Source organism: Rhamphochromis longiceps, linkage group LG12 (genome assembly GCF_057381845.1).
Source record: "Rhamphochromis longiceps isolate RC_006_pf linkage group LG12, R_longiceps_female_GT1.1, whole genome shotgun sequence".
Taxonomy (NCBI): domain Eukaryota; kingdom Metazoa; phylum Chordata; class Actinopteri; order Cichliformes; family Cichlidae; genus Rhamphochromis; species Rhamphochromis longiceps.
Genome location: NC_140568.1, coordinates 19,284,155 through 19,296,805, shown reverse-complemented (window position 1 = coordinate 19,296,805; position 12,651 = coordinate 19,284,155). Strand labels below are relative to the sequence as shown.

The window sequence follows — 12,651 nt, the reverse complement described above, 5'->3', positions numbered from 1 at the left end:
TTTCCTGATTAGATAACTCTGAGAAACAATGACCCCATTGATGAACTTTCCCACTTCCATGATTGCATGTTGTGGAGGGCCCTCTAGATAATTTTGATACTAAACTGACAGATGTGTGTTTCACTTCTTATTACCAACTAAGAACAATTGAAGAAGTGTTTATAAATGTCTCCGTTTGTGCATGTGTTCCAGAGAGATGTGTTGTCTATTCTACAAGATGCTTCAAAATGTTTAGTTTTTAATGGTGACAGCCATGAGTAGCCATGATAATCAAGAGCATGTCTCAGAGAAATGTCATGGCGCAGCTAAAGTCCCATCACATGTCTGACTTCATTGATGTCCCCACTACATATTTTATACAAGCCAATTCCAGAAAGCTAATGGTTCAGGTTATAGCCTTCTGGTAACAGGAAATTCCAGGTATTAACTAATTAATACAAACTGTAATAACTCGTAGTAGTGCTGTTTATACTCTACCTGATCTGCCCCAAATGGAGTGATGTTAGACTTCACAGTACCCACACCTAAGGCAATTAAGAAAAGTCCACCATAGACTGCTGGGCCACAATATGGGGCACGAATGGGGCAGGTAACGTTTTTTGGAGTGGTAACGTTTGTGTTCAGACACTCAGCAGGCTGCACAGGAAATGCCATTTCTTCCCCGCACAGGTGTATCCTGGTGCCCTCGTTTGAAATAAAAGGGAAAAACAGCATGCCAAAAATGTACAGAACCAAACTTGCAGCAATGGTCAAGAATTTTCCGAGGTATGCATCGGCCAACCAGCCTCCAAATGGTGAAATCAGGTAAGTTACTCCCATGAACATGAGTGGTGCCTGGCTCGCCTGAGTGCCCTCCCAATAAAAAGGACTACCATTCAGAAAAAGAACCAGGTTTGACGTTATGCCATAGAAAGCAATCCTCTCTAGTGACTCGGCCAGCAGGATGGCCGCACATGCCAGTCTTCTTCCCTCGAAGACTGACGGTGGTGAAGGTCTGCTCTCAGTGTCTGAGTCCAAAAGAGGGGTGCTCTCATTGGCGTCCCTGTTGTTAGCCATTCTCGCCCAACTTAGTGGAATGGAGTTTCTTCCTTATTTTTAAGAGTTCAAACCTGAAGATAAAACACAAATATAAACCAAACGGTGACACCGCAGCACAAACACAAAAAACTGTACCGGATTCACAACATCTAAATTGTCAAAGAGCCCATTTTCTTGTCATATAGGTTTTTAGCTTATTACAAACCTGAAGTAAGCTAGCTTAAACACCACATCAGCTTGTTAAAGTTTCTCATTACCTTACCTTTAATGACAGAAACACGTCCCAGAGGTCTTCGGTTGTCTCCATCAATCTAGATCATACTAACCGCTCAAATGTTTCGTTTGTACTGTCTAAAAGCTGAACTTTATGAAAAGAGAACTGGGTGTCAACAGAAAAACAATGTCACAGTTCTGTCGCGTGACACATAGCTCAGTCAAAAGCTGTCACTCTTGCGTTGCTGTGGAGACGATCTGAAAATGAAACTTACGCGACGGGTACTGCAAATCGAGGCGCGCAACACCATCCATGTGATATAGGGATTTGTTCCGCTTACGCAGAGCTAAGCAAGGGGAGAAGGAAGTGGCACTGCAGTGCAATTTAATCTTTTTTTTTTTGGCTACGGCTGATTCTGTTATTATATAACATGAACCAACAGGGTTTGGGGTTTGGGGATGGGCATAACAAAAAAAAGGAAGAAGAAAATGAAGTGAAATTGGCTGGCAGCACTTCGCCGCTTACAGTCATGTTTCCAGGGGGCCGTATAGAAGACGGACTTGTAAACATTACAAGCATGGTGCACTACATTAGACGGTCTGTTTGCAACCCTAACATGAACCAGCCTTGCCCTTAGGTGCTGCTACGTGTTAAGTTACGGACAAGGAAATGTAATTGGAGCTCGGCTAAGCGAGCTCATTGAAACGCAGATATCCCGATCGGTGCCGTCAGCTTTTCGCGAATATTTCGCGTTAAGTAGCTAATTAGCACGTCAGCCCTGCTTTCATAGGAGATATGAAATTACTTTTCCTTGCCTGTCTCAACCCCAAAACTGGGAACCATACTACAGCTGAGAGAATAAGGTAACAAACATAGTTGCTAAGTGTAGCTGGTTCTTATAGCTGGTATGATTCATTAATTAGCGCGTGACACTATGACGCAATAACGGAGTATTTAACTTCATCAGGGCAAGTGTTGTTGGTAAAATCACTTCACTGTGAAATAAGTGTAACAAGTTGGCTCCAAATACAAACCTTATCGTGTAATGAGACACCTTAAGATGAGTAGCAGTAAACACGGGTGTTGCCGGTGACCTTGGCTTCTGTTCTTAACAGGAACTGAGCTTAATTTAATGTGATTGGTAACACTTGTCCGTCTACAGTTTCATGTTAAAATAGCTAAAATAGCGGAAGACGTTTCCTGGCTTTAACCATTATGAATTTGCTCAACCGCTCAGTCTTCCTTCCTGCCTTCCATAAGCAAATGTTAATTTTATGTTTTAGGTCCTACATTGAGTCAGCAGGACACACTTGCGAGCTCAGAGACGCACGAGAGTTTCAGTCTCCTGCTGATGTGGTAAATCTGGTCTCTGAACATCCCAAGTTTGAAGCTGCACTGGCTATTCATCTTTTCAAAGCGGGCAGACTTCTCATGGGTAAACTGACTTGCTGTTATATCATCTACTTATCAGCTGTATACTTTAAATCCGTTTTCTTTTTTGCTGTCACATAATGGGTCTTCAAATGTACAGCTTTCAGTCCCACATTGCCTTTTTGTTTTATGTCTGTTCTTTACAATAGATATTGAAATACCCTTTGGCGTAATCTTTGGCGGCACAGACATAAATGAAGATGTGAAAGTGGAGCAGAAGCGTGTGGTTATGGAACAGGTGCTACTGAAAGCCAGGTGATGTTGTACTGTTACAAATTCCTATTTTAAAACTTCCGGATGGCTCCAAACTTAGTACATGAACTTTAGTCCTTCATATCATACATATTCCATACCATTTATAAAATGATTTTGGAAAAGTTTCATTTAAAATAACGGAAAAGTCACAATTTGCAAAAGAGTCTACATTATAAATAATGTGATATCAGCATCATCTGTTGGCTTTGTTAATTAGACTAGGAGGCTGCATCTACAGCACATTTGTTAGCGTCTTACGATAGGACAAGGAGCACAGATGCATTAGAGGTGGGAATGGAAAATCAGTTCTAGCTAAGAAATTCAAATTGTCCAATTTAGCAGAAGCTTATCAGTTCTTGCGTTTATTACATTTGTGCATTGCAAAGCACTGAGGTCAAACTCAATGCAGGGAAGCTTTTCCACAACCAAGTCGGATGCAGGCCTTTCTTTCTGCTCTGTTTCTACAGTGCGTTACGTCACTGAGAAGATTTTTAAAAGTGCATTGCAATCAATAAAATCTCATCAATATTCATTCATTCATGCCGTTAATCATGTATGCATTATATTTTTGGAGTGTCATTTCAAGAGGACTGCTCATTACAGGAAATACCCTGTAACATGTCTCCCATGAGAAGGACCTGCTGATTATATCAAATTTGACAGTTATCATTAATCATGACTTTATCCATGTTTAATATCTAGTATGTTAGTAATGTGTCATATCATATTTTTGCCAACTTCCTTTTTATAAAGGTTTGATTCAGATGTCTCCAACCTGAAGTGCGAGCAGGAAGTAAATGTCACCACTTTCATATCTTTTATTAAAATTATTCACATGAAATGAGAAAGCTTCTAATCCACTAATCATGTGATTTTTATGTATTTTATTCAGTCTTGGATATAACAACAAATCACAAGTAACACTGCTGTCTGAATATAAGCTTAAAATATTTTTTTCCTTCAATACATAAATTCCAGGTTTTCACTGGGGGTAAAAAAAAAAAAAAAAAACACCACAAAAACTCTGGCTCTGTACAAGATCTTCTGGCCTCTGGGGCATGAAGAATCATAGACTGTATTTAAAGGATGGACATAGCTTCAAGTCAGAATTCTTTCTAATGATCAGGAGGGGACGAGACAGCTGTTTGCATGGATTAGCGGTGTGTAGATCGATACTTAAACATTGATTCCACCAATAACAGATATTTATATTCTGGAATTGATTTTCATTCTTTTTTTTTTGCAATTTGGAGTGAATTTGTAGATTATGATTCACAAGAACAAAATGAAAGTAATGATATTACGCCTAAATCGTCACCTGCGTGTAGCACTTTGCTAAATTTTGGAAAGTGACTTACATCTAGGCTTAGGCTTTGTGTTGATGTATAAGTGGTGGGAATTCTCCGCATCCTTAAAACTATGAAATCCCATTTATTAGAATTGTAGAGCTTTTAAAATGATTATATTGGGTAGGTGTCATTAAATATACAGCCTACTTGCAGTAAAACAGACATTGTAGGCTTTAAAAAATAACAAATTCAACTTAAAATATTTCATATGTAAGATAGATAATAACATGTATTAATAAAATGTTCCTCAGCTTTATTATTGTTAATCATTCATATTAATTTTTGATTGTTAATTGAATATTGTAAACTGTAGGTGTTGAGTTTTCAGGGGTTTTTTTTTTTTTGTTTGTTCTTCATAATTAAACAATAAGAACAAGTAGTCTGATGTCTTGTATTCATTATAAAGGTATAATTGGAAATACACTACTTTTTGTTTTGATTTTCCAAACACATTAAGTTTATTATCCTTATTTAGTACCGGAATTTTATTTGGTATCGAAAAGAAAATCAGTGGCATTGCACATCATTAGCATAGACCCTCGAACCTCTTGATCCAAATCTTTTTATTTGGGTTTTGTTTTTGTTTTTTTAAATAAATCAATGTAAAACAATTTAATAAATACAATTAAAAGTAAAAATAATTAAAAGGTAAACAGTTTGCTGATTATAGACTCAGTTGCTAATTTAAAATCTTACTGGAAACTACATGATGTTGATTTTGCAAATTTTTCCCAATTAAAGTCAAACAAGAGGATAAAGCAGCGTGTGCTCTGCTGACATAGCTACCTTATGGCTGAGAGGTTCCTCCTGAATCGTTGTGCAGCGTCCTTTAGTTTATCAGTCAGGTCCACGCCTCCCTCATCATGTCCAGGTTCAAAATACCAAAATGGCTTCAAAGCACGACCTCGCAAACTACTGAGACTACGTCCATCTTTAATAAACAATCTATGGAAAGAATAAGACTGAAAGAATTCAAGCTAACCACTAGTTTAGCAGGCTAATGGCTAATCTGGCTAATCTAAATTTTATGCTCTAATCCAAGCCGACATCACACTTAAGTGTCTCAGTTTTCTAGCTGATTAAAGTAGATGGCAGTAAATCTAGAAAAAGACCTCTGGAGCAGGGGTGGGCAACTCCAGGCCTCGAGGGCCGGTGTCCTGCAGATTTTAGATGTGTCCTGCAGATTTTAGATGTGTCCTTGATCCAACACAGTTGATTCAAATGGCTAAACCTCCTCAACATGTCTTGCAGTTCTCCAGAGGGCTGGTAACGAACTAATCATGTGATTCAGGTGTGTTGACCCAAGGTCAACATCTCAATCCACCCGCCTCCCACTATTAGTGCCATCTCATCCCAACCTTGATCATAAAGTCCCATCACTGCCCAGGGCTTGTTTGCCCATTTAATAATGCACACTTACAAATGAAAATTAGTATCTTCTTTCAGTTTTTTTGTTTCGTTTTTGTTTCTTTGCTCTACATTCCCTTCATTTTCCAGCTTGTATTCTTTCTCTTTTTGTACTGAAATCCTTTCGCTTCGAGCTACAAGCAGTTTTTCTGCTCTCATACTGCTCTGCCTGCAGATTTCTGTGTTTTAGTGTTGTTAGCACAGCTTTTTCCCCCCTTTTATTGTTGTCAAAATCATTATGACTTGTAAAAGGCTATAATTTACTGCCTATAGTGAAAATTCTTGTTTTGCTGAAATGCCTCGCACAGCAGTGATAATGAAGTGTTTCTTTGTTCCCAATCAGGTTTGCTGTTGCATTTACTGACAAACTGAAAGAAGAGGCAGAGTTATTTTTGGTATGATTATGCGCTTATGTTTTTTGATACACTGACTGAAGTAATTCGTGGTTCAGTTGAGTCGAGCACATTTTAGGCTATCTCTCTGAGGACCGCTGATAGTGTTGCATTGGGTTGAACACATGAAATTTAGTGACAAAAGGGAGAAAAGAAGAATTACTATTTTCCCTCATCTCTGCACATCTAACCAGAAGTTGTAAATTCTGGATTGATAGTTGCAGAAAGTTACAAAAAATGCCCCCTCCCCCAGTGGGAGGAGGGATGGGCTTTCAGGTGGGGCTGTCCAGCCATTTGACATGCAGTTTAAACTTTGACGCATGATGGTTACACATGCAGATATCACTTTTTTCACACATGCCCTATGTTTGGCCGCAGTTCATGTATTTCAATTCCCCCAGATTCTTACTCTGTCTGCTTAATTGCAGCTTATAATAAGAGAGAAAGTTTTTGTTTACATTTTTACAGCACATCTGCAGACGGCAGGAGAATGACAGCGTCAATAAATACAGCAGAAGGGCTCTGACTATACAAACACAATATCCTGCCCTGTCCCGTAATAGTCTGGCATTAAAACAATATTACAGTGTTTTATTTTCAGATTAGATTCCAGCCATAGGCTGCAGATTGAGGCAAGTGGAGTGCTTTATCTCTGCCATTTAGTGCTGACAGCTGGTAGACAGGACAGGCACTGAGAGGCATCGCCAAGCTTTTTATTGCGACAGAAAACACACATAGCGGATGGATCTGGTGTGATAACATCCAGTCAATTTCTTTCCCGTCCCCTCTGATTTATTTTGCGGCACCCGCATTATCTTAGCGACTGCTTTCCTGAGTCTCTTTTTAAAGTTAGTACTCTGTTTAAATATGCTTAGAACACAAAGAGCTTTAAATGGCTGTCCCTATTGTCGGACATAAAAAAAAGAGAGAAGCACAGGTGGTGATAATCAAATGTAATTTCTATAAACAAACGCTGCCAATAATTGCTGATTGCGTTCTGTTAGCTGTTTTAACCACTTCTTTTTTATTTTTTTCCTCTGAAGGTGTCCCAAAGCAGCAAAATCTACGTCCAGCCTCAAGGTAAGTTCTGCAGGATGGACATCCTCGCCTGATGCTGTGCATCCTTGACTCACCATTGAAGTGTTGCACTAATCAGCTTTGACATTTTCCCTCCATTATCATACTTTCTGCAGTACAGAGTTGTGTTTGCTCTTGCCATTGGCCACCGTACCATGTAGGACAGCCCAAATCTCTCTTCCATGTTGTTTACCACCGGTATCCTTGTTTGGCAAATAGTGTCCCTTCATAGATTAGACAAGAGCCCCCGGGCCAGCTGCATGGCTGAGCCCAAACCAGTGAACGCTTAATTTTCAGGCTTGTCCCCAGAGAGTGATCATGCTGAAGTGCTTTTTACACAGAACACAAAAATTGTATTTTGGATCACTGATAATTTGGAGCACTTTGCACTATTTTTTATGAAGTTCACTATGGCTGTCTCTGTGTTTATATTACAGGCATCCAGACAGACGTTACTGAGAAATTCTGCTGGACTGAATTCCTGAGGAGCTCAGGTACTATTAGTGCTTCAGGTTGTCATCATTCCAGGTACACTTTGCAAAATGTGTAATTGACAGTGGAAGATTTCTTTTTAGACGGTCTTTTTTATATATATTTTGTTTGATGATGGTGGAAAATCAGTTATTTATCCAAAGTGATAAAAAATATTATTATTTCTTGTAATGGAAGGCCTTAAAGAAAATATTGAAATTATGTTCACAGTAGTGTGCAGAAGTCTTGAGCTACCCCTCATTTCTTTAGGGAAATGTGAAGTAGGTGTAGCAATTTATTGAAACGTGTGCATATATGGAAATATTATAATATACAGTAAAGTATAAAGCAATTACAGAGTTCATACAATTCTTATAAGCTTGAAAGTCAACGTTTGGTGTCACTACCTTAATTCTTCAAGTCTGAACTCTCTCAAGCTATCTTGGAAATTCTGTAAGTATCCTTTGGCTTCTTGAAGGACATTCAAAGCTTTTCTTTGGATGTTTCTGCTTTTTCTTTTGTTTGTTACAAATATGATCCCAAGCTGCTTCAATAATGTTGGGGGTCGAAGCTCTGGGGAGCTTAATCCAGTGAGTTTTCCTTATCCAGGTATGCTTTTAATGCATTGGCAGTGCTTTCCAGATGGTGTCGTGTGGCATGACTGATCAAAATCTGTGTTTATAATTCCATCGATTTTAAGGAGATCCCCAACACCTCTGGGTGAAATGCAGCCGCAAACCATGACAGAGCCTCCACTGTGTTTTACAGATGGCTGTAGACACGCACTGTTGTACGCTGCCTCTCTCCTACCTCCTCTAAATGTATTGACAATAATTAATCAAAAATGTCATATTTGGGTTTATCATTCCAATAGACCCTTTGCCATTGATTTTCAGTTGCGTTCTTGTGTAATTTTCTCCTTGTTTCCATTCCTTATAAATGGCTTCTTGTCAGCCAGCCTTCAACTGACACCATTTCTGATGAGGCTTCAATGAACAGTAAATTACCAGATAAGATAAGATAAGATAAGATAACCTTTATTAGTCCCACACGTGGGAAATTTGTTTTGTCACAGCAGGAAGTGGACAGTGCAAAAGTTATGACGCAAAAATTAGAATACAATAAGAATAAATACAGTACACAGCTGTACAGAATAGAATAAAATAATATACTATATACAGTAGAATAAAATAGAATAAAAATATACAATAAGATAAAAATAGAATACGAATGCTATATACAACTGAGTAAAAATACAACGATGCCAGAAAAGATTGTTGCACTTAGTGTTATTGCACATGTGTGGATGTGTGTGTTTGTTCAGTTAAAGTCTTTGTTGTGGAGTCTGACAGCAGTGGGGAGGAAAGACCTGCGAAATCTCTCTGTCCCACACCGTGGGTGCCGCAGTCTCCCACTGAAGGAGCTGCTCAGTGCTGTCACAGTCTGCTGCATGGGGTGGGAGACGTTGTCCAACAGGGATGACAGCTTAGCCGCCATTCTCCTGTCACTCACCACCTCCACTGGGTCCAGAGGGCATCCTAGAACAGAGCTGGCCCTTCGGATCACCCTGTTCAGTCTCTTCCTGTCCCCAGCAGAGATGCTGCCGCCCCAGCAGACCACACCATAAAAGATAGCAGAAGCCACCACAGAGTCATAGAAGGTCTTCAGGAGTGGGCCCTCCACCCCAAACGACCTGAGTCTCCGCAGCAGGTACAGCCTGCTCTGCCCTTTCCTGTAGAGGGCGTCTGAGTTATGAGTCCAGTCCAGTCTGTTGTTCAGATGAACACCAAGGTACCTGTAGCTGTCCACAGCCTCAATGTCCATACCTTGGATGTTCAGTGGTTGCAGTGGAGAATGCTTGTGCCTGCGGAAGTCTACCACCAGCTCCTTGGTTTTACTGGCGTTGATCTGGAGGTAGTTCAGCTGGCACCAGTCCACAAAGTCTTGAGTCAGTCCTCTGTACTCCTTGTCGTCCCCATCAGTGATGAGGCCGACTATTGCAGAGTCATCAGAGAACTTCTGCAGGAAGCACTGGGTGGAATTGTGGGAGAAGTCTGCAGTGTAGATGGTGAAGAGGAACGGAGCCAGAACCGTTCCCTGTGGGGCCCCCGTACTGCAGACGACCCTGTCCGACACACAGCCCTGAGTCCTCACATACTGTGGTCGGTCGGTGAGGTAGTCCAAAATCCAGGTAGTGAGGTGATGGTCCACTCCAGAGTTCTCCAGCTTGTCCTTCAGAACCGAGGGAAGAATAGTGTTGAAGGCACTGGAGAAATCAAAGAACATGATTCTCACAGTGCTTCCAGCGGTCTCCAGGTGAGCGAGGGAACGATGTAGGAGGTGAATGACGGCATCATCCGCGCCAATGCCAGGCTGGTAGGCAAACTGAAGTGGGTCCAGTGATGAGCTTGTTAGGCGCCGAAGCTGAGCCAGGACCAACCGCTCCAGGGTCTTCATCAGGTGGGATGTCAGAGCCACCGGTCTGTAGCTGTTGAGGTCCTTGGGGCGTGAAGTCTTTGGCACTGGTACAACACAGGAGGTTTTCCAGAGCTGTGGGACTCTTCCCAACCTCAGGCTCAGGTTGAAGAGGTGCTCCATCACCCCACACAGTTGGTCCGCGCAGGACCTGACGACCCTCGAGCTGATGCCATCTGGGCCCGCTGCCTTCTTGCCATTAATCCTCCTCAGTTCCCTCCTAACCTGGGTGGTTGAGAGAGACAGGCTGGAGCCTTGTGTTGAGTGTGTATTGGATGCTGTTGTTGGGGGTGGGGAGGAGTGAGCAGGGTGAATAGAGGATGTGTGAAGTGTCTGAGGTGTCAGAGGTGGAACAGCAGCAGTGGGGGTGGGTGAGTCTGCAGCCGATGTTGTAGACTGTCTCATGGTTGAATCAAGTCTGTTGAAGAAATGATTCAGTTCATTTGCCCACCTCACATCCCTCCCAGGCAGAGAGTTCTGCTGTTTGTGGCCTGAGATGGTTCTGAGGCCTCTCCAGACTTCACCAACGTTGTTTTGCTGAAGCTGGTTCTCCATCTTCTGCCTGTAGCTGTCCTTCCCATTCCTTACCAGATGCATCTCTGGTAGGTATGACCTCTCTCAGGTCATACCTCTGGTCTTTACTGGATTTTTTAAAAATGTCTTTTTGAAAGCTAAACATCTGCTGAAGATTGTTTTTTAGTTCTGCCACTTGTTCTTTTGTGTTCCACTTGTCCAGTTTCCTCAAATTGTTTAAGGACACACTGCAAACCATACTGAGATATGCCGAGTTGTCAGCTAACAGCACTTTGCAAATCACATTGTTGGTGCAAAAATAGTATTTTATGCCTGTCAAACTGTGTTATCTTTGACATGTAGATTCAACTAAAGATAAGTTAGCAAATTATATGTTTTTGCGTCAGTTTGCTGTAAACAGAAAGGTTAAAGATTCAATTTCAAATTTGTCTAAGCTAAGTTATCTGTTATGTGCCGAAACAACACTGTTTTATCCCTTGAGTTGGGGACCTTTTTTATGCTTGAGTGATTCATAAGTTGGGGTTATGTGGCTTAACAACTTAACAACAACTTCAGAAAGCCTGGAGAGCTATTGCTGAAAAGCACTTTAAAAAATTACAAATCTGGCTTCTTGGAAGCAAAATATAAAGGACTGAGGGATAACGAATAGTTATGTCTATAACTTCTGTTCCCTGAAGGAGAGGAACAAGGTACAACACATAAGTATGGGATATCACGCCCTCGCGTGTCGCGGCTGAAGAAACCTTTATTCACGGCTTTAAGGCAGATGACGTATGATGACACGCGCACAGCCCCGCCTGCACATATAGCCGCTGTCATCACAGTCATCCCTCAGTTCGATAGCCGCTCTTCACCGAGCCAAACTGCTCAGTGGGGCCACCTTGTGTTGTACCTCGTTCCTCTCCTTCAGTGAACAGAAGTTATAGACATAACTATTCGTTCCCTTTCAGTCGATTCACTCGGTACAACACATAAGTATGGGCAGTGTTGGGGAGTAACGGAATACATGTACCGCCGTTACGTATTTAAAATACAAAATATGAGTAACTGTATTCCGTTACAGTTACCGTTTAAAAAGGTGGTATTCAGAATACAGTTACTTTGTTGAAATAAATGGATTACACTGCGGTACTTTCCTGTTTCATTTTGTCGCGGGTCAGGACTGTTTGGGTTTTGTTTGACAGCTACGTTCTGTTGTTCCAGGCGGCAGCGTTACGGTTGCCATGGTTACAGGGCGACGCTCTCTCTCTCTGCGACTGTGTGTTTCCTGGGTGAGAGAGCGCCTGTTGTTGTTGTTGTGCTAAGCTAACAGGCGGAATGCTACAAGCATAGCTCTAAAGAATGGAGCATCATGGGCAGTGTAGTCCGTGTTGCAGGGAGAATGGACTGCCATACACGTTATGGGTCTGTGAGCACGAGGAGGGAGAAAAAGGAAAAGTATGAGCTGTCATGGAGCAGAAACGGGAGCTGGAAGCATGTAAATATAATAATAACCACTTCAGCCAAGAAGAGTGCCTGACGAGCCCAGTTGTAAGTAAGCTATTAAGACTCGACTGTACGCTGTGTTCGTATTTTCCTCCGAAAACAATAAGTTCTGTTGGAGCAGCCTTTCAATGCCTCTCTCTGTCTCTCGCAAGAAAAGTTGACCCACACAACAAAGTAAAGCTAGTTTTCGGCTACAAGCCGACACGGACCCCGCCGTATTAGTCAGAGGTCCCTTTACTACAGTTCGGAGTCGCGGACCTTCAGTAATAGTAATAAATCACACAGCAATAGTACATTCACGTTGTTGTAAAAAGCATGATAATATATTAAGTAATCCAAAGTATTCAGAATACGTTACTGTCATTGAGTAACGTAACGGAATACGTTACTGAATACATTTTGGGGCATGTATTCTGTATTCTGTAATGGAATACATTTTAAAAGTAACCTTCCCAACACTGAGTATGTGACATACACTCAACAAAAATATAAACGCAACACCTTTGTTTTTGCTCCCATTCCC

General features: G+C 41.4%; 2 protein-coding genes across 2 annotated transcripts in view; one reads left to right on the top strand and one right to left on the bottom strand.

The window, feature by feature from the left end:
- The window catches only part of slc15a4 (solute carrier family 15 member 4), a 30,537-nt gene extending 29,002 nt beyond the window's left edge, over positions 1-1,535 (bottom strand). The window contains exons 1-2 of the mRNA XM_085425080.1: positions 1,301-1,535; positions 478-1,109 (exon numbers count right to left, since the gene is read on the bottom strand). Of these exons, the coding sequence (XP_085281206.1) occupies positions 478-1,056 (579 nt within the window). The 5' untranslated portion in view covers positions 1,057-1,109; positions 1,301-1,535. The remainder of the gene's footprint in view (positions 1-477; positions 1,110-1,300) is intronic.
- Positions 1,536-1,714: 179 nt separating this feature from the next.
- glt1d1 (glycosyltransferase 1 domain containing 1) overlaps positions 1,715-12,651 on the top strand; it is a 42,129-nt gene continuing 31,192 nt past the window's right edge. The window contains exons 1-6 of the mRNA XM_085425081.1: positions 1,715-2,115; positions 2,536-2,687; positions 2,833-2,938; positions 6,038-6,089; positions 7,130-7,166; positions 7,601-7,657. Coding sequence (XP_085281207.1) covers positions 2,048-2,115; positions 2,536-2,687; positions 2,833-2,938; positions 6,038-6,089; positions 7,130-7,166; positions 7,601-7,657 — 472 coding nt within the window. The 5' untranslated portion in view covers positions 1,715-2,047. The remainder of the gene's footprint in view (positions 2,116-2,535; positions 2,688-2,832; positions 2,939-6,037; positions 6,090-7,129; positions 7,167-7,600; positions 7,658-12,651) is intronic.